The sequence below is a fragment of the Rutilus rutilus genome (assembly GCF_951802725.1).
Source record: "Rutilus rutilus genome assembly, chromosome: 2".
Classification (NCBI taxonomy): Eukaryota; Metazoa; Chordata; class Actinopteri; order Cypriniformes; family Leuciscidae; genus Rutilus; species Rutilus rutilus.
In genome coordinates, this window is record NC_140210.1 from 51,357,545 (window position 1) to 51,383,442 (window position 25,898).

At 41.7% G+C, this 25,898-nt stretch overlaps 2 protein-coding genes and 1 long non-coding RNA gene across 4 annotated transcripts in view; all 3 read left to right on the plus strand.

Annotated features, from left to right (window-relative positions):
- LOC311283470 (B-cell receptor CD22-like) overlaps positions 1-11,576 on the plus strand; it is a 144,178-nt gene extending 132,602 nt beyond the window's left edge. The window contains exons 13-14 of one of the 2 annotated variants that reach the window (XM_084397896.1): positions 8,979-9,235; positions 10,963-11,576. In XM_084397896.1, coding sequence (XP_084254022.1) covers positions 8,979-9,235; positions 10,963-11,020 — 315 coding nt within the window. In that variant the 3' untranslated portion in view covers positions 11,021-11,576. Of the gene's footprint in view, positions 1-8,978; positions 9,236-10,962 lie in introns of those variants that run through there. The other variant, XR_014626069.1, reaches the window with a different exon arrangement.
- A 3,295-nt stretch (positions 11,577-14,871) lies between these two features.
- Positions 14,872-18,803, plus strand: LOC311279606 (B-cell receptor CD22-like; the record flags this gene model as incomplete). The annotated part of the gene is made up of 4 exons (XM_084391223.1): positions 14,872-14,916; positions 16,201-16,537; positions 16,636-16,884; positions 18,517-18,803. 4 exons carry the CDS (start codon positions 14,872-14,874, stop codon positions 18,801-18,803), a joined length of 918 nt encoding a protein of 305 aa, XP_084247349.1.
- Positions 18,804-19,122: 319 nt separating this feature from the next.
- Positions 19,123-20,087, plus strand: LOC311286222. Its single transcript, XR_014626513.1, has 4 exons — positions 19,123-19,220; positions 19,451-19,528; positions 19,603-19,669; positions 19,816-20,087. It is a non-coding gene; the product is annotated as an uncharacterized lncRNA (long non-coding RNA).
- Positions 20,088-25,898: the final 5,811 nt, after the last annotated feature.

A 25,898-nucleotide genomic window follows, 5' to 3' on the forward strand; every position in this document is an offset into this window, starting at 1 on the left:
GTCTGTAACCACCTGTACCTTAGTCCCCCACAGATAGTCTTTAAACTTTTCGCCCATCGCCCACTTCATGGCCAGTAGCTCGAGTTTAAAGGAGCTGTAATTCGAGTCATTCTTCTCGGCAGGATGTAAACTTCGGCTCGCATAGGCAATCACCTTCTCCTCCCCCTGTTGCTTCTGGGCCAAGACAGCTCCCAACTCTAGCTGGCTAGCATCGGTGTACAGGATGAAGGGCTGGTTAAAGTCGGCATATGCCAATATCGGTGCCTGTAGAAGCTCCTGTTTAAGCTGTTGGAACGCGGCTTCACAGGTTGGGTCCCATTGAATGGGAGGGGATCCTCGGCCCCGTGCTCGACCCATACCCCCCAACAGCTGGTTAATGGGCTTGGCGATTTTAGAGAAGTTCTTGATGAATCGCCTATAGTAGCCCACAAAGCCCAGGAATGACCGAACTTGGCGCACCGTTTGGGGAGCTGTCCACTCTTGCACTGCCCTCACTTTTTCTGGGTCAACGGAGATCCCTGCCGCACTGACCACGTGTCCCAAAAACTTAACCTCTTTCTTGAAGAGCTGGCATTTGTCGGGCTGTAGCTTTAGTCCATAGCGTTCTAGGGAGCGGAAGACTCGCCCAAGATGCTCCAGGTGGGACTCGAAATCGGGAGAGTAAGTGATGATGTCGTCCAGATAGACAAGGGTGGTATCCATCACTTGGCTGCCCAAGCAGCGCTGCATCAGCCGCTGGAATGTAGCGGGGGCGTTGCAGAGGCCGAACGGCATCCGGTCCCACTCATAGAGACCGAAAGGGGTGGTAAATGCCGTCTTCTCCCGGTCTCGCTCGTCCATCTGCACCTGCCAATAGCCGCTGGCCAAGTCGAGGGTGGAGTACCAGGCAGCTTGAGTAAGGCTCGTCAAAGAATCTTCCACTCGGGGCAGCGGGAAAGCATCCCTCTTGGTTACCTGGTTCAACCGACGGTAATCTACACAAAACCTCCAAGACCCTGTCTTCTTGCGGACTAACACTATCGGTGCGGCCCAAGGGCTGCTGCTCTCACGAATAATCCCCTTGTCGAGCATTCCTCGCAACAGAGTGCGGATCTCAGTGTACAGGGTCGGGGGTACAGGTCGGTAGCGCTCTCGGCTCGGCGCGGCATCCCCAGTTGGAATCTGGTGTTTCACTACATCGGTGCGACCATAGTCTTCCTCGTGAGTGGAAAACAGGTGCTGCCACTTCCTCAAGAATTCATGAAGTTGTCCCACTTGCTCTTCCCGCAGTCCGTCGCCTCGTAACGACTCTCCCCTCAAGTGAGCCGGCAGTCCTCCGGTCTCTTCCACTCCGGGACCGGCCCGGGCTAAGGCCACTTCGACCACCGTGGGACCCACCCGCTGGAAGTTAACTTCATCCTGCTCACAAACCTGCTGCGGCTTTACTGAGGTCACCCGGACCAAGCATTGACGATGATACAGGTGAATAAGGAAGGGACTCGTGTTCCTAACTCTCACCGAGACTCGACCTCCCCGAACAGTTGCCAGTCCTCGAGCCACCTCCACCTTGGGACCCTCTTCATGGGGTTCCACCATAACCCACTCTTGCGGAGTATAACGTCGAGGGGGCAGTCTGGCCCAGATTACAGCCTCACTCTGAGCGGGGATCGACAGGGCGTAACCGTAACGACAGGCCACTCTTCCTGTACTCTCCCGATCGTGCTGTTGTTCGGCCAGACATATCCGGCGGCAGTCGGCTCGGATGCGATCCCACTCCCGACTGGCTGGGGTTACGGTTGCTTGCGCCGGTCCGCTCCGGAATAACTCCTCCCAGCACTCCGAGATGACATTCATCCCAATCAAGGCCCGATGGGACCCCAGACACGGGTCTCGGACAACTACTACCCCCTTCTGAGGCACTACAACTCCATGGATCTTCAAATCAGTCACGAGGTACCCCACATACGGTATGTCCAGCCCGTTGGCCCCACGTAGCGTCAACCAGGGGGCTTCGGCAGGAGGCCTACCATTGGTGCCAAACAGCTCATAGGCCAGACTTTCAGCAAATAAGGTCACTTGGGAGCCAGTGTCCAAGAGACAGTGTATTTCTTGGCCATTAACTTGGGCCATCACCACCGGACAACGGCCTATCAAATGATTCTGAGAGGATGCAGAAGGAGAGGGGTCTAATAAGGGGTCCCGACCACTTGACCCACAGTGGCCGGAAACTCTAAAAACCCCCTCGTGATGCTCGTCTAGCGGAACACTGGCGGAAGTAGTGCCCAGGCTCTCCACAGCCATTACAGATGGGCCGCCCCTGTTCGTCCCACTGGAATCGGGAGCCCACTGGCCGGGGAGGACGGCGTTCCGAAGGGCGACTCCCATCAGAATAAGCCCGCTCTCGGGAATGGAAAGATGGCGGTGGGCGCTCTCGACGGAGCTCTTCTATAACGGACTTGGACAACTCGGACATTTGTTCCCGAACATCTCGCTTCAACTCTTCCCGCAGGGCCTGCTTCCAATCGGGTGCCGGAGGGGCCGGGAGGGGGTCAACAACGTTGGCAGCTAGACAGCTGGGAGCTTCCACATGTTCCGCCTGGTCACGCTCGAGGGCCAGGGCTTCTCGTCTCAGCTCCTCAAAGGTTAAGTCTGGTCCTCTCCTAAGCTGCACCCGCAAGCTTTGGCGTACGGGGCCCTCTCGCAGCCCCAACAAGAATTGATCTCGCAGTAACACCTCCTCGCCCCCCAGGCCATGGTCCTGTCTCCCCGTGAGTCGAGAATACTGCTCCCGCAGTTGCAAGGCAAAGGCCCGCACAGATTGTCGAGGACCTTGGCGAGAATTGAAGAACTTCGTCCTCAGAACAGCTACCGGGGTGGTGTCTCCATACTGCCCCGTGAGAAAGTCGAAAATGGCCTGGATCGTCGCTCGGTTGGCTTCCGGTGCTGCCTGAACTTCTCTTCTCGCCTCCCCTTCCAGGGAGTTCAAAACAAACTGGACCTTCTGTAGGGCACTCAACCCTTGGAGCCCCGCCAGATATTCCACCTGGGTCTTCCACAGGGACAAACTTACTTCAGACCCCGGACCTCCATACCTCGGGGCCCATGGAGCACCCATGAAAATTGGCATGACGGGTTGCCGATTCCCAGGCTCTTCCCCCTCCGCCATCTCGGCCTCTGACCGCTCAACTCAAGGTGAACCCTGCCGACTACGCCAAATGTCTGTCACAGGTCGGGGTGGGCCAAACCAGACTGCACCCACCCCTAAACCACTATCACCCAGAGGAGCGTATCAAAGGAGGAGGCAGGAGGCAGGAGTAAAAGGAATAACAACTTTATTTTGTATTAAAAAGCAATTAAAAGGTCCTAGTCTAAAATTCCTTGTCCTCTCCTTCCCAGGGACCCAGAGCAGCACCGCCGCGGGTATGAACCGGCGAAACTCCCAGTGGGAGAGCGTTGGACAGGTGAATATCCCAGGTGAGTAGAGAGAACAGAGATCACTTCCTTCACAGACTGGCGTCAGACTCACAGTGGGAGAGCGTTGGACAGGTGAATATCACAGGTGAGTAGAGAGAACGAAGGCCACTTCCTTCACAGACTGGCGTCAGACTCACAGTGGGAGAGCGTTGGACAGGTGAATATCACAGGTGAGTAGAGAGAACAGAGGCCACTTCCTTCACAGACTGGCGTCAGACTCACCGTGGGAGAGCGTTGGACAGGTGAGTATCACAGGTGAATAGAGAGAACGGAGATCACTTCCTTCGCAGACGGGCGTCAGACTCACAGTGGGAGAGCGTTGGACAGGTGAATATCACAGGTGAGTAGAGAGAACAGAGATCACTTTCTTCACAGACTGGCGTCAGACTCACAGTGGGAGAGCGTTGGACAGGTGAATATCACAGGTGAGTAGAGAGAACGAAGGCCACTTCCTTCACAGACTGGCGTCAGACTCACAGTGGGAGAGCGTTGGACAGGTGAATATCACAGGTGAGTAGAGAGAACGGAGGCCACTTCCTTCACAGACTGGCGTCAGACTCACAGTGGGAGAGCGTTGGACAGGTGAGTATCACAGGTGAATAGAGAGAACGGAGATCACTTCCTTCGCAGACGGGCGTCAGACTCACAGTGGGAGAGCGTTGGACAGGTGAATATCACAGGTGAGTAGAGAGAACGGAGGCCACTTCCTTCACAGACTGGCGTCAGACTCACAGTGGGAGAGCGTTGGACAGGTGAATATCACAGGTGAATAGAGAGATCAAGGCTCAGCTGCAGCAGACTCCAAGTCGCAAGCGGAACGGGGCTTCCCTAGGACAGACAGAATCAACTTCAACAGCAGTGCACAGTTCTCACGTGTATTGCAGGGGACAGATAACTCCACACCAGGCAGGTAGGCTTAGGGCTACAGCAGACTCACAGTCGCAGGCTGTACGGGGCTTCTCTAGGACAAACAGAATCAACTTCAACAGCAGTGTATAGTTCTCACGTGTGTTGCAGGGGACAGATAACTTCACACCATGCAGGTAGGCTTAGAGCGGCAGCAGACTCACAGTCGCAGGCTGAACGGGGCTTCTCTAGGACAGACAGAATCAACTTCAACAGCAGTGTACAATTCCCACGTGTGTTGCAGGGGACAGATAACTTCACACCATGCAGGTAGGCTTAGAGCTGCAGCAGACTCACAGTCGCAGGCTGAACGGGGCTTCTCTAGGACAGACAGAATCAACTTCAACAGCAGTGTACAGTTCTCACGTGTATTGCAGGGGACAGATAACTTCACACCAGGCAAGTAGGCTTAGGGCTGCAGCAGACTCACAGTCGCAGGCTGAACGGGGCTTTTCTAGGACAGGCAGAATCAACTTCAACAGCAGTGTATAGTTCTCACGTGTGTTGCAGGGGACAGATAACTTCACACCATGCAGGTAGGCTTAGAGCGGCAGCAGACTCACAGTCGCAGGCTGAACGGGGCTTCTCTAGGACAGACAGAATCAACTTCAACAGCAGTGTATAGTTCTCACGTGTGTTGCAGGGGACAGATAACTTCACACCATGCAGGTAGGCTTAGAGCAGCAGCAGACTCACAGTCGCAGGCTGAACGGGGCTTCTAGTCGCAGGCTGGACGGGGCTTCTCTAGGACAGACAGAATCAACTTCAACAGCAGTGTACAGTTCTCACGTGTATTGCAGGGGACAGATAACTTCACACCAGGCAAGTAGGCTTAGGGCTGCAGCAGACTCAGTCACAGGCTGAACGGGGCTTCTCTAGGACAGACATAATCAACTTCAACAGCAGTGTATAGTTCTCACGTGTATTGCAGGGGACAGATAACTTCACACCATGCAGGTAGGCTTAGAGCTGCAGCAGACTCACAGTCGCAGGCTGAACGGGGCTTCTAGTCGCAGGCTGAACGGGGCTTCTCTAGGACAGACAGAATCAACTTCAACAGCAGTGTACAGTTCTCAACAGCAGTGTACAGTTCTCAACAGCAATTACACAGTTCTCACATGGGGTGAACGTTATCTCACAGAGGTTCTTCTTTCTGAACACCGCACGTAGATGTAAGCAATCTCACTCAGCTCTCATGGTAAATAGTAGATCCCCAGGGCACATGGGCAGTTGCGGGGCAATAACAGGTATTCTTCCACACACACACACTGCAATCCAACTCTAAACATGTATTCGTGAGGGGAAACGTCAATTTACACACTACAATTCCACTCTTCCAGTGCGCATAAGGCCAGCACTCACCCACAGCTCCTGGACTACCGGACTGAGGATCGCCAGGGGCGGAACAGAACACTCGAGAGATTGGTCTTCACAGTCACAGACGGACTTCACTCTGCTGGACTCCAATCGGAGAGAGGAGATGAGGAAATCAACAGGAATCAATATTTCACTCGGTGAAAGGTGTACACATGCTCCAAACACTTCAATCCAATACCCAATTTAGTGTAAAACACATGCAGTTATGAGATTCAGTCTGATAACTACTCATCTCTCTCTTCCCCAGCTCAGTCAGCGAATTTCACTCCTCTTGACCGTCCCCGAGTCCTCTCAAATAACACTCCTTTTCCTTCAGGACGACCCCTCAACTGCAGTCCCATAAACAAATCCCCACGGGAGAGAAGCCACCAACAATCAGGGGGAAGAACAATCCAGATCAACGGGCAGAAATACAGCACAACACCACACAGCACAACCCAGCCTTCTCTTCCTTGTGTGTTTTTATCCTGTCAAGAAGCGGGAGTGGTCTCAATCAAACACTCAGCGTGAAGTCCTTACACCTGTCACCAATCTGCCGTTTAGTTGTCATGACGACAAACACTCATACAGGTCCGGGGATGGTGTTACGCTGAAAACGTCCCGACGGGAACAATTCTCCAGAGGGGAATTGTTCCGGGGCTGTTTGTCACCCCGTGACATTCAGATGTCCAGAGTAGATATTGATCGGTGTGTGTTGGTTTCCTGTAGACTGTTATTTTGATGCTGTCATCTTCTCTGTGGTGGATTTTTAAATCTAAAAAAGCTATGGTTCTGTTGAATTCTTCCTCATGTGTGAATTTTATGTTTCCAGTGGGGTCAATACTGTTTAGGTGGTCCGTAAGTTCCTGTGTATGTCCGTTGTTTATTTTTTCCAGTATGTCGTCTACATAACGTTTCCAGAGGGTAGGTCTGCAATGAGATGGTGCTGTAGCTATGGCTGTGGTTTCCAAGTCCTCCATGAAAAAACTGCTCATTATGGCTGATAGTGGGTCCCCCATGGCAAATCCCTCTTTTTGTCTGAATATTGTTCCTCTGTATTGGAAATATGTGGATTTTGTGACGAAGCTCAGTAGTTCGGTTATATCATCAACTGTGAGGTTTGTGTGTCTTTTTAGTGTCCTGTCTTTTCGGAGTCGTTCTTGTACGATGTGAAGTGTGACATCCACGGGGGTCTTTGTGAAAAGTGATATTACATCGTGTGAAATTAAAATCTCGTCTGATTCTATTTTTATGTCGTTGAGTTCTTTCACTAGTTGTTTTTGAGGTTTTATGATTTCCACTAATGCTTTTGATAGGTTGTAAGTGACCGAGCCGATACTGTCTACTATTGGGCGTAGTGGGATGTCCTTTTTGTGTATTTTTGGTGTTCCATAGATTCGTGGCATAATGTTTGCGGTGGGAATTAGATTGTCATATGCCTCCTTTGTTATTTTTTTGTTTTCTAGTAATGGTTTGAGAAGTGCTTTTAATGTTCTTTTCTTTTCTTCAGTAGGGTCCTTCTTTAGGATTTCATATGTATTGTTGTCTTTTAGCATTGCATCCATCTGTTTTTCATATTTGTCCGTGTCCATGACAACTGTTATACGTCCTTTGTCCGCCGGTATGATAGTGATGGTTTTATCCTTTTTAAGTGAGGTTATTGCTATTTTTTCCTCTTTTGTGATGTTACTTATTGGTAATTTTGCTGTTCTTAAAATGCCTGCTACGGTGTTACGCAGCTCCGATTTTTGTCCCTGGTCTTGGATTTTTTGACATGCCAATTCTGTTGCTAGTATGTAATCCTCGTGTGGTATATTTTTTGGCGTAATGGCAAAGTTTAGACCTCGTGTTAGAATTCTTTTTTCGCTTTCCGTGAGTGTGCGTTGTGACAGATTCCGTACCCACTTTTCATTCGTTTCCACGCATGTTTTATTGTTGGCGTTCTTTCTTTCTATCAGCTTTTGAAGTTTATTTAACTGTCGGGTTTTTGTTTTTTTGAACTCTTGTTCGTATGTGATCTCCAGGTGTTCGTCTATTTTGGTTTGTGTGTCATGATCTATAGGAAAAATTTTTTTTTTAAATTGTCCTCCTCTACTTTTGTTTGTTCCGTGATTTTTTCTATTTTATTTACAGTCGTTCTTATCCTCTCTTTCACGAGGTCTTTTCGGGCTCTTTTGATAATTTTTTCTCTAATAATTCTCTTTTTGATTGCATTTTTTGTGGGAATAGGGTTCTTGATGTTGAGGCTTGCTGGTGTAATATCCTCATCTCGACAGCGGAGGTGGAATCCCAGGTGGTTCTTATAGCGTGCCCTTGTTTTTTCTAGTCTCTCTAAGCGGCGGAGGGCTTTGACACAGTCTTTTCCAAAACTTCCTCGTAATAGTTCAAAAATTTTCATATTGTCTTCTTAATGATTAAATTGGGATAGTTTTCTTCTAAAAAGACAAAAAATTCAGGTGGAGAAAAAAAACTTTTTCTTTACCTTGACATGTTTCGACTGCAACCTGCAGTCTTCCTCAGAAGCGTCATCTGACAGCTGTGACGTGTCGTTTATCAGCTGTTAAGCAGCGGACCTGATAGTTAGGGAGCCTACATGCTCTCACACACGGAACACCATCCTCCACAGAACATCGAGCGGCGGGGGGAACTGTCAGGTCCGCCGGGTTGGCCACACCCAGGAAATAACAGCTGATAAACGACACGTCACAGCTGTCAGATGACGCTTCTGAGGAAGACTGCAGGTTGCAGTCGAAACATGTCAAGGTAAAGAAAAAGTTTTTGTTTTTTTCTCCACCTGAATTTTTTGTCTTTTTAGAAGAAAACTATCCCAATTTAATCATTAAGACGACAATATGACAATTTTTGAACTATTATCAAAGTCTTTATCAACACAGTCCAGGAAATAATTAATTAATAAATAAAACTGAAGAAAACATTTTATCTAATTTTTCCATGGTTTAATGGAATACTTATATATTTATTGTTTTAATATAGGTTTGTTGGTCTAATTGTATATTAATTAACACATAGTGTGATGATTGAACATGTCACTTCATTTACTCATTCTGCCCTATTCTTCTCCACTCCATGTGTGAATCAATGAAATATACCTGTATTTTACATCACTACTTTGATGTGATTTGATCTGACCTGATACTTGATCTGAAAATTTTGAGGCAAACTGCTCTAGACTGAGAATCTTCACTTCAGATCAAACTGATTTACTGGTCTTAATAATAATTAAAATTTTTCTTGTATTTCAGAATGATCTCTATTCTTGCGTGTCACAGAGCGTTTCAGTCCATGACAAGCCTCTTTCTGAACTGGATTCAGCCAATGATGCTCTGTATGCCAGTGTGAAACCCAAAAAAATAAGAGGAAAAACTCCTGAATCCAGAGATACTGAGGACATTATGTACGCAACTGTCCAACATCACAGAAAGACAGAGACGAAGAGAGCAGAGGAGAATGAATGTCAATATGACGATATAAGAGTTCATCAGCCTGATGCTGCAGTGAGGTGAGAAAAACAACTTTATAGCACCAACTTAACCAATACCAACTTAACCATCACCAACTTAACCAGTACCAACTTAACCAGTACCAACTTAACCAGTGCCAACCTAATGAGCACCAGCTTAACCAGCACAAGCTTAACCAGTGCAACTTAACCAGTACCAACTTAACCAGTACCAGCATTACCAGTTCCAACTTAACCAGAACCAACTTAACCAGTACCAACATTACCAGTTCCAACTTAACCAGTAGCAATTTAACCAGCACCAACTTAACCAGTACCATTATAACCAGTACCAACTTAACCAGTACTAACTTAATCATTGCAACCTAACCAGTACCAACTTAACCAGCAGCAACTTAACCAGCACCAACTTAACCAGTACCAACTTAACCAGTACCAACTTAACCAGTACTAACTTAACAGTGCAATTTAATCAGTGCAACTTAACCAGCACAAACTTAACCAGCACAAAAGTAACCAATACCAGCTTAACCAGTACCAACGTAACCAGTGCCAACCTAACCAGTACCAACCTAACCAACTTAACCAGCACACATTTAACCAGTACCAGCATAACCATTACCAACTTAACTAGTGCCAACCTAACCAGTACCAACTTAACCAGCTTAACCAGCACCAATTTAACCAGTACCATCTTAACCAGCACCATCTAAATAACCACAGATCATATAATCTGGGCTATAATATTGTTGTGCTCCTGTTTGTTTAGATTTTTTTAGGTGATCAACTGTTCAAATTGTGGAAGATTCATCAGTGATCTACAGCAGCGTCAAATGAGTGATAGCCAGTACCAGCTTAACCAGTACCAGTTTAATTAGCACCAATTTAACCAGTGCCAGCTAAACCAGTACCAACTTAACGAGTACCAACTTAATCAGTACCAGCTTAACCAGCACCGACTAAACCAGTACCAAGCTTAACCAGCATCATCTTAACCAATAGCAACTTAACCAATACCAACGTAACCAGTACCAGCTTAACAAGCACCAACTTAATCAGCAGCTTAACCAGTACCAGCTTAACCAGCACCAACTTAGCCAGTACCAGCTTAACCAGCAACATCTTAACCAGTACCAACTTAACCAGTACTATCTTAACCAGTACCAACTTAACTAGTGCCAGCTTAACCAGCACCGACTTAACCAGTACCAGCTTAACCAGTTCCAGCTTAACCAGTAACAGCTTAACCAGCACCAGCTTAACCAGCACCAGCTTAACCAGTACCAATTTAACCAGTACCAGCTTAACTAGTACCAGCTTAACTAGCACTAGCTTAACCAGTGCCAGCTTGACCAGTACCAGTTTAACCAGTACCAACTTAACCAGCACCAGCTTAACCAGTGCCAGCTTAACCAGTACCAATTTAACCAGTACCAGCTTAACCAGTGCCAGCTTGACCAGTACCAGTTTAACCAGTACCAACTTAACCAGCACCAGCTTAACCAGTGCCAGCTTAACCAGTACCAATTTAACCAGTACCAGCTTAACTAGTACCAGCTTAACCAGTACCAGTTTAACCAGTGCCAGCTTAACCAGTACCAGTTTAACCAGTACCAACTTAACCAGTACCAGTTTAACTTAACCAGCATAAACTTAACCAGTACCAGCTTAACCAGCACCAGCTTAACCAGTACTATTTTAACAACCACATATCATATAATCTGGGCTATAATATTGTTGTGCTCCTGTTTGTTTTGATTGTTTAGGCGATCAACTGTTCAGATTGTGGAAGATGCATCAGTGATCTACAGCAGCGTCAAATGAGTGATAGAGACCAGCGAACACAAAGCCTGTGTTCAGTCGTTTAATGAACGATTGGTGGATGATTGTATAGTTGTGGAATAATTTACACATCTGTTCAGACCACAACCAATATAAACATGTTCATCACCCACATTAAGACTCATTTGTTCTCTTTGACTCTTTGTGAGATAACGACAGTAATTGTGTGCTGGACTGATGTAAAGTCTGTTTCTTACTTGTTTAATTTGTTGTGTGTAATTGTTATATATAAATATATTAGTATAGAGTTTGTTGTTATTCAGTATTTGGGGTGTAAGATTAGAAAGCAGACAAGTGATATCTACACAACTTATTAATATTCAAATGCAAAAGTATTTCATTTTATGTATTAATGTATTTGAATAGAGTTTCCTCTGCCTGTTTTACTTTGTATGTTTTTACAACTAGGACCAGTGCTTCAATAAACCTGATTAACCTTCAAGATATTTAAGTCTGTAATGTCTTTACTGGATTCACAGCACTGGTAGGACCTCTAGTGGTTGACTTGTGAATTATTGTTCTTTTTTATTATTCAATGCCACAAGAACAAGAGGTATTACATATTCACAATATCATATTAGCATTAGTATATGGTATTATATGTATATGGTATTTTCCTAATAAAATAAATAACTGTATAATATGTTGTTCTTTACATTCCAAATTGTCATTCTGAGTATAAAAAAGCACATCAAAAACATACATTTCCATCATTCACTATTAATAAAGGTTTCTAAATCTTTCCAAAATAATCTTGAGTAAATATAGTGAAAAAACAGGTGCAAAATTGTTTCTTTTTCTAGTGCACAAAATTCACAAGTAAATGAAATATTAAGCTTAAATCTTTCAAAAACATGCTTAGCAGGATAAATTCTGTGAAGTATTTTGTAAGACACTTTCTTAATTTTGTTATTGACACAAAACTTATTTGGCAATTTTCATGCTTTAACCCAAGAGATATCACCAAATAAAGAAGACCAAAAGAATCTTGCTCAGGAAGACACAGAACCAAGAGCACTCCTTATAATCTTATTGCTACATTTTTGTTTTAAAGCATCAACATTATCAATGAAAATTTGATCACAAAGATTGTTCATGTTGATTTCCAGTAACATCACACTCTTTATGTTACGCAGAAGTTTCCAAAGACATTCTCTATTCTTCAAAAATTCTATCAACCATTTAATTCTGAAAGTGTCATTAAGTGTGCTATAATCTAAGACCTCGAGTCCCCCTTGCTCTTTGGTGTTACATATTACCTCCTTTTATAAATAATGCGGCGTTTCTCTCCATATGAAGTCATAAAGTATCATATCTAATTCCTTAATCACCTTAGGAGGCACATCTAATGATAAAGATGTATATACTGATCTAGAAATACCTTCCGCCTTTGACAATAATATCCTCCCAATTATTGATATATCTCTCATTAACCACCAATTACATTTATTGTTTGTTCTCTCAATAATTGGCTCAAAATTGACTCCTCTGTTTTTCATTTTTACAAATTACTACACCTAGATATGTTAATTGGTGTTTAACTGGGATGTTCTCTATTTCTGTAGATGAGCAATCTTTAAGGGGAAACAATACAGATTTATCACAGTTCATTGTAAGGCCTGATACAGCAGTGAACGCCTCATACATCTAATTATTTTTGGTACCTCAAATTTGTTTTTCAAAAAAATTGCAGTGTCGTCAGCAAACTGGCTAAGTTTAATTTCTAAACCTAAAGCTGTGATACCACTATACTGATTTCTTTTTACATGCATTGCCAAAACCTGGGTGACTAACAGAAATAAAGAAGGAGAGAGGGGGCATCCTTGCCTAATGCCACGATGAATATCACACCTTTGTGAAGGACCATAAGCAAGTTTGACGGAACTATTACATCCATTGTACAATCTTTAACTGCTTTCAAAAATACATCTCCAAAGCCTAACAATTTAATAACTTTGAAAATAAAATCATGATTCACCGTATCAAATGCTTTATAAAAATCAATAAATAAAATAAAACTATCATCGTCAATTAATTGATTATAATCTATCATATCTAAAACTAGTCTAATATTAATCCTAATATGACGACCTTGCATTAAACCAGACTGCTCCATATCAATTATTTTATTGCAGTACCTCGCAGTTAAATATTAGCAGCAGTGACGAAGTGAGCCAGACAGCAACATGCCACCAGTGATGATGAGGGACAGAAAGATGAACAGGCAGATCCAGGGCAAGTAAGTATGGAACATGAGAGGAGAAAGTGAGTTGGATGATGTTAGGAAGTGATATTCAGGTTGCTACATTTTTAATGATTACAGTAACTAAAACAGCTAAACTTCAACATTTTAGCTGTAAAATGCCACATGCAGTAGCTAATATTAAGAAATATGTTGTGCTTTTTTACTTTTAAAAATGTTGGTAACGTTACAGTTAATGCTTACAAACTTTGAAGATTTTGAATACAGAAGTTACATTTGTAATGGTGTATTTTCATTTAGATGTGGTATTATTATTTGTGCAGTAAGATTAATTACTGCATAAATTAATTAAGATTATTAAGTAATAAATTAATTTTAAGACAGCATGGAATAGATTGTATAATATGCTGTTATAACAGCATATATATATATATATATATATATATATACAGCATATATATATATATATATATATATATATATATATATATACAGCATATATATATATATATATATATATATATATATATAATGTCTAGTATTTAGACAGTAGGCCTAGGCTATCACATATTTTACCGGAGGCTGAAATATATTTAGACTAAATCACATTACACTTAAGCAGATATTCACAAATAAACTACATTAAACATAAGGCAGTATTTTAGCATGATAATCAGTGTTATAAGCTAATCAAAACTGAGTGAAATATATTTAATATACAAATATGTTTAGAGAGTAATAGCCTATCACATTGAAAAAGTTTACACTTGAGGGATATTGTAAGGCAATCTTTCCTGTAAGATGTCAAAAGCTAGCCAAAACTAAGCAAAATATAGTCTGAAAATTCATATGAGTTCTATATTATCAGAAAAATAATTATATAACAGTAAAACTTACTCCGAAATTGAGTCCTCAATTCGCTCTTCAAAATGCTGCCGTTCGTCGTCCGAGTTACAATCTTCCTCTGAGGAAAAGGTGAATTCTTCCTCGCTGTCCAGAATCATCTGAAGGGCGTCTTTACCGGAGAAGCGTGCCATACTCAAAACGCGATGAACTATCAGTGAGTCTGATGAAGAAACTGTGTTTGTATGGCATTGATCGGGGGGCGGGTGCGATGCATAGATCACCTAAACTATTTACCATGTGAATAGTGCCGGGGGCGGGGCGGCCTCAGCTCATCAGAGATAATGAAGGGAGAACGAAAAAACGGTACCTCTCCTTGCTTTTAAAGGGACTACATAAGCTGAGAATATTCGATTTTTATATAAATTACTTCATTTAAAAGAAGAGATTTCAAGCTTCATAAAGACATATCTCACGTGTCTGTGTGAGAAGTATTCGCTGAGTTATGGTTAATTTTCGGACGCGTTTCAGAATGGACTTAACTGACAGAGAGAAGGCAGAACTCGCTCCATGATTATTTTTCTTAATTTGGCGAAAAGCACAACACTTTGTTTTTATTGTGAGTATACAGAAAAATAATACACATTTAACAGGATCGATTGATGTATGAAACTCCTATGGAAAATCAAAGTCAACAGAGTATTTATGAGTTTCTTTTACACTGATAAAAAAAAGCGAGCTGGTATCGCCGGCGATACCGCCGACCCCAGGGGGTTGGGTATTCGTTATGCAGGAGCTTATAGTTATTGTGAAGTTTGAGTTACTGGTTTTGGCAAGCCTGCAACCTTAGCCGAAAAAAGCGTAACAATAGCTAACGCTGTGCTAAACATGTTTGCTCCAGTAGTAATGAAAAGATTCACCTTGAACTCTGTCATGGAAACTAGCATGTATAAACCTTAAAGGGACAATAAGTAGCTTTTTAGGTATTTTATTATCTAAAATCAATATTTTTATTCATAAATATGCCCTCAATGGTGTACAAATACCTATGCCAATGATCAGACTAATCCTCGTAAACGAAGAATTTATTATCTTTATATTCAATTCAATTCAATTCAAATTTATTTGTATAGCGCTTTTCACAATACATATTGTTTCAAAGCAGCTTTACAGAAAGTGCATTTCAGAAATGTACATAGAGAAATACAGTTAGTTAATCATGTATTGATTTAGGGCATAAACATATCGCCAGCGTCGAGTCGTCTCTTCACGGGCGTCGAGTCGTCTCTTCACGGGCGTCGAGTCGTCTCTTCACGGGCTTCGAGTCGTCTCTTCACGGGCGTCGAGTCGTCTCTTCACGGGCGTCGAGTCGTCTCGTCACGGGCGTCGAGTCGTCTCTTCACGGGCGTCGAGTCGTCTCGTCACGGGCGTCGAGTCTTCTCTTCACGGGCGTCGAGTCGTCTCTTCACTGGCGTCGAGTCGTCTCTTCACGGGCTTCGAGTCTTCTCTTCACGGGCGTCGAGTCGTCTCTTCACGGGTGTTGGGGCATCTGTAGTTTCCATGGGAGGCTGGATACAAACTGGAGCTGACGATCTGTATTTATCTCGGGACTAGCGTCCCGAGATAACAACAGAAAAGCAGATGGGAAATAATTAGCGTAGCTGCTGTTCATAATATTAATGCATTCAATCTGATTCAACTGTGGTATAAAAGGTAATTATTATGTGAATGCTTGGCTAAAGAGATGCGTCTTTAATCTAGTTTTAAACTGGGACAGCGAATCTGAGACTCGAACAATATCAGGAAGACTATTCCAGAGTTTTGGAGCTAAATGTGAAAACGCCCTCCCTCCTTTAGTGGACTTAGATATCCTAGGAATGACCAGAAGCCTCGAATTTAGTGATCTTAAAGAGCGCGATGGATTGTAGGGCGATAGAAGTTCCGTTAAATACAGGGGAGCTAAACCATTTAGGGCTTTATAGGTCAGTAGTAATACTTTGTAATTGATACGGAACTTTATAGGTAACCAGTGTAGAGATGATAGAATTGGTGTTATATGATCATATTTTCTTGATCTAGTAAGAACTCTAGCGGCTGCATTTTGCACTAACTGTAGCTTGTTAAAGATTGGAGTGTGAGTTACAGTCCTTCACACATCTGTGCACTAAAGGACTCAACAGTGATGATGAGATGCACTTTTACATACCCTACTGGACATCAGATCAAGAAAGTGTTCTGGACAAAAGGCTCAATTCAAAAGGGTGTTGAGTTTCCAGATCTGTCTAATGACACTGAATACAGTCAGAGGCTTCAGTATCTGGGAGATAAACAGCAGAACTGCACCGTCAGACTGAGTCATGTGACACTGAAGGATTCACACATGTACTATTTCAGATTCATCACTGATAAAGAAAAATGGATTGGTAAACCTGGAGTGACTCTTACTGTCACAGGTGACTTTGATGAGGTTTATCTCTTCTTCTGTGCATTATGTTGAATAATAATCAGTGTATGACAGCAGCACTAGATATAATGTGTGTGTTGTGTTCAGATCTTCAGGTGGAGTCTCCTGAGAGAGTGACAGAGGGAGATTCAGTCACTCTGAGATGTAAAAGCAGCTGCACTCTGACTGACAGAGCAACATTCATCTGGTACAGAAACTCACAGCCATTAACTGAGAGAAGAGACAGAAACAATGAACTCCTGCTGCAGTCAGTCAGAAGAGAGGATTCAGGCAGATATAGCTGTGCTGTAGACAGACACACTCACATCTCTCCTGAGGTTCAGCTCAATGTCATGTGTGAGTACAGATTGACTTTCTCTCTTTAACCCTCATGCACTTTAGATTTCTGGTTACAGTCTATGTGGTCCAGGTCATATTGACCCTAATTGTATTCAATTCCCCAAAAATCACACAAAAAAAAAAAAGCTTACAATTAGGTACAAATAATGAACTTTTAATATCAATATGTTTCACACATTACAAAGAATAAATATCTGCATTTATGATTTATAAAAATGTTTTAACCACTATTTTTAAGACTGCCCCTCCCCAACACCGGTGGGACACTTGCCATTATAACAATAATATCTTAGTCTAACTAAAGTAATCTTGACCAACTATATAGCATTTGAAAGCGTTCAGACTGTAGTTTTCATATTTGGCGACTGATTTTCAAAAGATGTGGTGCAACATGCTCTCATTCGTTACGTATGTTTTTATATGTTTTAGAGATTTGATTCAAATCAAATATTAACATTACTACCCAAACTACTTCTGAATAGGATGTCTACTTCATAAATATATTTTTTTAAAGTATGGAAATATATGGTTAAGATCACTCAATCCATATATGGAAATCGGAGAGTCCTTATATGGTCACCAGAGGAGTCTGGATGTCATCTAGTGGAAAAGTTTGGTACTGCGCTCAAAAAAACGTAATAAAAATATTTTTGAGACATCAACCTAAAATTCCTCACAGAACTTGTTCAGATATTTAGCTTTGATTTTCTTGAAGTTTTAAAGTTGAACATGTTTTGTCAAATATAAATTACAGAGAAGTACCAAGATATATATCATAAATCGCCATTTAACCAAAATATACAGAGATATACATTTTTGGCCATATCGCCCAGCCCTAGGAGCAAGTAGGTACAGCAGTGATTGACTTCTCTGTGTAAAGCCCTCTCCTTCTCCAAGGGTGCGGGGGATCAGGCGGTTTACACGAGGAGCTGGAAGACAGTGTTTGTGGCGTTTTTCTTAGGGATCCCAATTCATCAGTCACTGACGTAGCTCATAGTGATGACTGAATGGGAACGTCTAGGTTACTAATGTAACTCATGTTCCCTGAAGGAGGGAAGGGAGAAGTTACGTCCCATTGCCACAAAGGAAACGAGGATGCACAAATTAAAAATGAGAAGTACTATAAGTTTCTTCATGCTAGCATGTGTGGAAGTATTGCCCGCTCACCACTAGTGGTCTTTTGGCATCTCCATGTGGTCCTGTATGGTATCGAACATTGACTTGTAATTATGTATATAAAAAAAAACTCTAAACAAATGTAATGTCCTCTCAGTTTTTGCGGTTGCACTATTTACATTCATCGTTAATTAGGAAAAGTTAAAAAAGTTAAAACATCTTGCAGAAAAAACTGTTTTGTGAGAATCTTCCTTAAACTTAATCAAGAACTTGAAAAAAACATTTGTCTGTATTTAAAAGGTTTCAAGCCTCTCAAATACTAGTCTTAATAGTTTTTCTTCTGTTAACTTTTTAGCTTAAACTTTTTCTTTAACTTTCACTGTTTTAGCCTTAAACAGTGAAAAATTAAACTGGGATGTTTGCTGAAATTGTCCAATAATAACCAACTGCAGCCTTTCCTAGAACATTTTCCACCAGCCGTCTCTGATAAATACTTTTACCTGACATCTGTAGATCCTCCAGTGAAACCTGTGATCTCCATCAGTCCATCTGGTGTAATAGTGGAGGGAGATTCAGTGACTCTGAACTGCATCAGTGACTCAAACCCTCCTGCAGAAATCAGCTGGATTAAAGGAGGAACGATTGTAGGATCTGGAAGAATTTACAACATCTCAAAGATCAGCTCTGATGACAGTGGAGAATACAAGTGCAAGTCCATCAATGAACATGGAGAGAAATACTCTGATAATGTGACTTTGTGTGTCATGTGTGAGTTTTATGAATCATATTCTGTATTTTAACCACATACTCCTGCTTACTTTCTAATCTGTCAGTATATTTTGTCTGATCTAGTCCTGTTAAACATTGGTGTGTGTTTGTCTGTATTTCAGCAGTCAGATGTTTCTCGTCTGTAACTGTCGGTGTTGCTGCTTGTGTTGTTGGTGTTTTACTCGGTGGAGCATCAGGTGCTTTTGTGATGTACATTTGGTAAGAAGTTCATTTAAATAAAATCTACTTCTGTATATATGAAGAATTACTGTATTACATTTAGATTAAGTGTTACATTTAAAGCGGTAGTGCGTAAGCTTTGCCTCTTTGTCGCCATCTCTGTTTGAAACCTGAAATTGCAGTTATTTGAGGCGTTAAATGTGTTGTTTATTCATCTTTCTTCTGACAGTCTTACTAAAAGGATGAACAGAAGATCTGCTATGAAGGAGGTGAGATGATCTCAGTTATTCACAGTGTTTTCCTGCAGAGATGTTTCCTACAGCCGCTATGAGCCGTACACAGATATTAAGAGTATAAGACACACGAGTCTCGTGTCCAAACACCCGATTCTTCAGTTCTAGATCCAGTAAAACTGATTTCCATCAAGATCCTCTAAACATTACAGTCAGCATTTAAAACATGAACTCACAATGTGTGTGTCCTTCTGTCTCTCCTGTAGATCTCTGATCCCAATGAAGACACATATACAGCTCTTGATCTCAAGTCCACGACCTCTGACCTGTACGACACACTCACAGTAAGTGAGACGTCAAAGTCAGATACTCCATCACTGATGATCACATGACTGATCTCTCGCTCTCTTTCACACAGACCGTTGATCGCAGACCTCCTGAAGACTCTTGATCCTCAGAGCTTTTCTAAACATGAGAATCCATCAGTAAGTGTCAGAACCTGCAGCTCTTCTCAATATAATCAATAAAACTCTCTTCAGTATAGTGTGATTGTTTTATGTATCTTGTGAAAGGTTTTATAATGTTGTTGATGAACTTCAGTCAGTCTTTCTTCATCTTATTGTTTGTTCAGATCAACAGGAAGATTCTGCAGTGAGAGGCGGAGCACAAATGAACCAATCCTGAGCTCTGTGGGCGGAGCCACTGATGATTGACAGGGATCCTCAGTGATGAGTCACAAGAGATTAATTTCTGTATAGTTTAAGAAACATGATGTAACAGTGGAATTAAATGAAAGTTAAAAGCTGGTGAATTGTTATTGTCTAAATATATGTTAAAATTAAGTCAAAACACCTAAAGTGATGTTCAGTTGTGGCAAACAATCTACGCTTTCTCATTTTACAACATTTTCCTGCTTCTAAATCATAACTGATCATTTTATTCTGACAATGGAAAATGTATCTTCTTTTTTTTTTTGCTCTCAAAGTGCTCAATATAATCAGCTTCTGTTATTCTGTCTTTTGTGTTCCTGTAACTCTCGCTTTAAATGTTTTTAAGTTGTATTTGTGATCATCTCATATATGCTTGTACAAACCTTAAGGGCTCATAGATACTGATTTTATATATATATATATTGATTCTCACAAGCTACTGGGTATTGATTCGATATGATTGATATTAAAAAATATCAATATTAAAATTGTAAGTGACAAAACATGGGTTTCTGCATCACTTTTATTGGTTTTTAATACTTTTTTCATGTTTGCTCCAAAACACCCCTGACATTTAGCTGGAGTTTGTTGGTGTGATATGCCTTTAAGTCTTTTTTTTTTTTTTTTTTTTTATAATTTAGAAAATCACATACCAATTTAAGAAATAACTGGTTTTGACATTGGCATTGTTAAACCTGTAAGAAAAAGTATTGGTATCGGATCAAAATAAAAAGTTTGTAATCGCCCATCCCTAACAATCCCTCAAACTGCCACCAGAGGTCACATCTCCTGCGTCTGACATCAACCTCGATGAGCCTCACCTGTAAATCACTATCATTCATCTTCATTCTTCAACAAAGAAAAAGATCATCATTTTTATTTAGTTTTAGTCCTATTGTTGTCTTGTTGAAGGAGAGGAATTTACAGTTAAAGACCAGGACCAGATATGATGAATGAAGACCAGGAGTCAGAAGTGCAGTCAATTGATGAAAGTTTTCCTGAAGAAAGTTTGCAGTTTCATCAGCGGAATCAGCTTCAATACTCAGCAAGGAGTTCATAGGCCGTTCTGTCGTACATTCCCATTTTCACACCAATAATACTCTCACATAAGCATGAAGCTACGTCATTATTTCAGGTTGAATGATTCTGATTGGCTAAGAAATAGATACATTTAGAAAATATCCACACATGGACTGATAAAGCATATCTCCATCAGTTATACAGCTGACACCAGGACCCTGAGTTAGAGGACTGCGTTTCGAGGCGCCTGTTTGTAGACAGGGGCGCAACTACCCAGTGTCAGAGGGGTATGCAGCAACAATTTAGCTTTATCCATCTTTTTCGACGACAATCATGACAACTCACTACTCGTACCTGCTCGCTCAGTGCTCACGGCGTATAATCTTCCCATAATCTTATGAGGGCGCCTACTCTAGTCTGTTAGTCCTCTAAAATGTTATATAACATTGAGGAAATGCAGAAATGATTTAGAAACGCACAACAGCAGCTACATATAGAAAATACCAAAAAAAGAATAATAGCATATAGCACCACATATAGCACTTTTTGCCAGCCACAGCGCCACTGTTTGTAGAGAACAACAAGTTATTTTGTCTCCCCAGGGTGCCAATACTGTAGTGTAAAAGGAATACTAGCACACACACACACACACACACACACACACACACACACACACACACACACACACACAAATACACAGGATACAGAGCTTCTTCAAGGTTGAAGTTGGTCGAACTCTGGCTCTAAACAAGATATACTTGTTTTGGGGAAAGTTTTAACAATGTTAATTTGGTGATTTTTCTGTCCATAAGAACCGGCAAAAGTAATGATTATGAATATGTAAAATATAGCAAGGAGACATTTTATTGTTTATTAATAAACAAGTGTTTTCTGTGTCGGCTGCAAAGATGAAGTTGACGATGCTGACTCACGATCTTCGCAGTAGTGAACGCGCCAGAGAGAAATGCACATTTCATACGGACTACATAGTTTTGTTTTGTTTTGAATTGTTCTGTTTAAAAGTAGAGATTTCAAGCTTTCTGTAGACAATAGATATATTTCTCAGGTCTGTGAGGCAAGTATGCTGAGTTTCGGTTCATTTATGAGACGAGCTCCAGTTCACGCGCCGGCGCCTCCGTGATTATCTATTGTCTGCTATATTTACTTATTATTTATTAAATCCAGGCAATTGGTTGATGAAACATTGATTAAAATTAACATACAATTAATACAAAACAAAATTCACTTTAAAGAAAGGCTCTGTGCTTTCTGTTTGAGGTCTCTGTGAAAGTTTTAAAGCAGTCTTTTAGTGCCGCTTTCAGAGCGCTCACGTCCGTAACCGGGAACTGACACGTCCGTAAAAACATTGTTTTTTCCTCATAAATGTGAACACGAAAAATAAAATAAAATAAATATAGCTTATTATGTTCTGTAGAGAGCTAACCCTTCTTCATCCGGTGGGTATTATTACTTTTGGTCTGAGCAGTGTAATGCGCTACTTGCACAACTACTTCCTTGTTCTAAGTATTACATATCACTCGTTTCTGGTTATGGCAATGGCTACCATGGCTACTTACTCGCTGTCTCCAGGATCTTCCGAAGATCAGTGTTAATGATGTTCATCGTTTTTGCAAAAAAAAACAAGCAAAGCCCCATCAAGCAAGCTGGAGAAAGGTTTTATATTGTATGCCGCCTCGTATATACACAGTTACGAGGGTAAGAAAAAACCCTAAGGTTCCAAAGTTTTCAATGCTATGACTGTTAGCTAGCGTCTAACAGCCTAGATTATGTTTAACAGATAACGGTATACGTTAGTTTTTTCAGCTAACGTTAACGTCATGTACTTGTGTTGGTATCAAATAGAGACAGGCTGACAGGGGAAATCAGCATTAGGGCCTGGTGTTACAGGTCGATGAGGAAGAATGAACCACCACACAGTTTAATAGTAGGCTAGAGGCTTAGGGTTAACTGTTGTGAAAGCCCAGTACAAGTGTTCATGTGTTCAGATGTGTTCCATGTTCTTTAAAAATAATAAAAATAAGGAGGTTTTGCAGAAGAATCTGAAATCTGTAATTTTGCTATAAATAATGACATAAATCCAAGTAGTTACACTATAAGCTGGTCCTGCAAAGCCACCCTGTTTATCTTTCTACTAACATTAACACACTACTAACATCTACTAACTTTTACTTTACTTTCAGAAAGTCTTTATACTTAAAGGAGTCATAATGTTGTGTTACCTTGGATACCCAATGCTCTATTATAGTCTTTCAGGCACTTCTAAAAAAGAAAAGTGGAAAAAAAATCAACACAGAGCCCCTCAGACCCTTATTTCTAAAGGCATTATTGTCTCGCGAGATCTGATGCGATGTTTTGGCTGTCGTGGACGGTCATTATAATAATGCAAATGAGGGGCGCGTTGATTGGTCGTAGAAAAAATACACCATTTCCAGATACATTCTTACAGAAGCCCCACTAACTGAAAGCTATTTTCAAACTGCATGTTTTGCATGAGTTTGGCTAATAATGTTTAGTGGTATATTGTTTTCATACTTGCATTTAAACAGTTTTAGCCACTGAGCATGGACTCCTGTACCGTCACTACTGTAGCTGCTAGTGTAAAACAAAGTCGAAAGATGTGGCTAGCATTCGTAGAGTCCATTCGGCCGTGTTTACCTCGAAGGTAACGTTACATACAATAGCCGCATTAGCAGTTAGCTGCTATTTGTTAACCACAGTAGAGCAATAAAAACACAGTCTTACCTTTTCAATTTCTGGCAATTCCCTGATGGTTGGGATGGCACCTTTTCCCAAACGGAGCTTCGAGGCCAAGTTCGCCTGATACTGCCCCAAATTTGTAAAAGATTCCGGTGTAAAATGTTTAGCACACACACCTAACGATACGCCACTTGAAAGAGTTGTTGGGACAGCGTCATTAAAAATTAATTTCCTCCACTGTTCCCTGATAGTTTCGTCCGTTTTTGGTAGATAAAACACATTTGCATGTTGTTTGTGGCAGTCACCCACAGAGCATCTCAGGTGTGCACTCGATTTCTCCATCTTTCTCGAGTCAACTAAACTGAATCTGAGGGGGAGAGGGGGAGAGGGGCGGGCTTCCCGCGGCATAGGTTTGCGGTGTCCATATTTGGTATATCCTCCCCCGTCTTGACGTCAAGAGGGGGAAGAAATCAAAATCTCGTTTTTTCGTGCGCGTGCACGTGGCCTATTTTACAAACCCTGAGGTAAACAAACGCTTCACTTTTAAATATCGGCTTCCCGGCCAGTGTACAATCATTATGCAATCATAACATACATTGATTCTCGTGGAAAAGTGAAATTTCTACATTATGACTCCTTTAATTATAGTAATATAGTATAGTATATTATAGTATATATATATAGTAATTATACTTATTTTTTTATAGGTTGGACTTCGGGATGCTTCGCCTGTGGTGGGTAACGCACAGCAAGTGCTCATGTGTGGGCCCTTTACCAGATCCTTGTATGTTCAGAGTTGTGGAGGCATATGCAGAATTCAGCCTTGAGGACAAGCCACTTGCTACCACCATGAACATGACATCTGAAAAGCCACTTGTAGAGAGTGCATTTGGGTTGGTCCAGGAAGGAAGTGCATTGTCTTTCCAACAGCCTCTGTTAACATCACGATACATCACCCTACATGATGAACCACCGAGTCCTCCTTTGCCTCTAGAAGGATATTATCTAGCTCCAACTGAATGTACATTTGTTTGTAGTGAGGAAGAGTCCTTACACTTACAAAGTCTGAACATGACATTAGATATGGCTCAGAAAATTGAGGAGGCAACACTTGACCAAAGCTCTTGTCCTGAGTGGCATGACCTTCGCAAACCAAGGGCAACAGCCTCTAGATTTCGGGAGATGTGCCATGTCAGAGGCCTGAGTTCTGCAGAGTCCCTCGCCGAACGCACCATCAGGGGAAGCAGGCAGACAGCAGAAATGAGACGAGGCGCAGAAATGGAGTCAGAGGTAACAGTTGAGTACAGCAAGTTGACAAATGTTAACTACTCACCTTGTGGTTTAATTGTTCATCCTGATGCCCCCTGGATTGGTGCATCCCCTGATGGTGTAGTGTTCGATCCCACTGAACACCCTCAATTTCGGCTTGTTAAAATCAAATGCCCTAATGTCAAAAACTTTGTTGACTGCAAATATTTGCAAATGGAGTATGGGGCAATTTCTCAAAAAAAAAAAAAAAAAAACTGGTCTCCGGAATGCAGTGGTGTGACTTTGTGGTGTGGGCTCAGGAAGATTATTTTGTGCAGCGCATCTACAGTGACACAGCCATGCATAAAGTTATTAGAGAGAAGGTCGATTATTTTTACTTTTACACATACAGTACATGCATAAATACTTGTCAATGAAACATTAATTTTGTAAAAAAAAAAAAAAAAAAGCCAGTGAAACAGTACTGATACAAATGTGTTTATTGTAAATGTACAGTACAAAAAGTGATCTTTATGAGAGATTGTTACTACTTTTTACAAATATTTATTCAGAGGTCTTGTCTTAAAAATATTTCAATAAAACCACAAAAATTTTGATTATACAGAGTTGTACAATAAATGTTATAAATAAGAGTTGAATGGATTGTCAACAAGAATAAAAAGTCAATTATTAACAACTATTTTTGGTTTATTTACTGAAGAGTAGAAATGACAGGGCATTTGTTGACCCATGTCTTAACTAATGCCTTGTTTTGATAATTTGAGAACAAGCATGCAACTGTAAAGAGCTGATTGATGTTTACAGTATGGGGAAGCAGGATGACACCATCAAACAGTTTATTTTATATTTTATACTGCACCAGGTGGCGCTATCCCAATGAGGCCTTTCATTGTGCAGTGAGATTTGTAGTTTGAGTACATTTCACTCTGGAGTAGTGGGGAGGATGGAGTCTGACATCTGAGTTCAGTGCAATCGAGGATCACCTGTGATCAGTGTT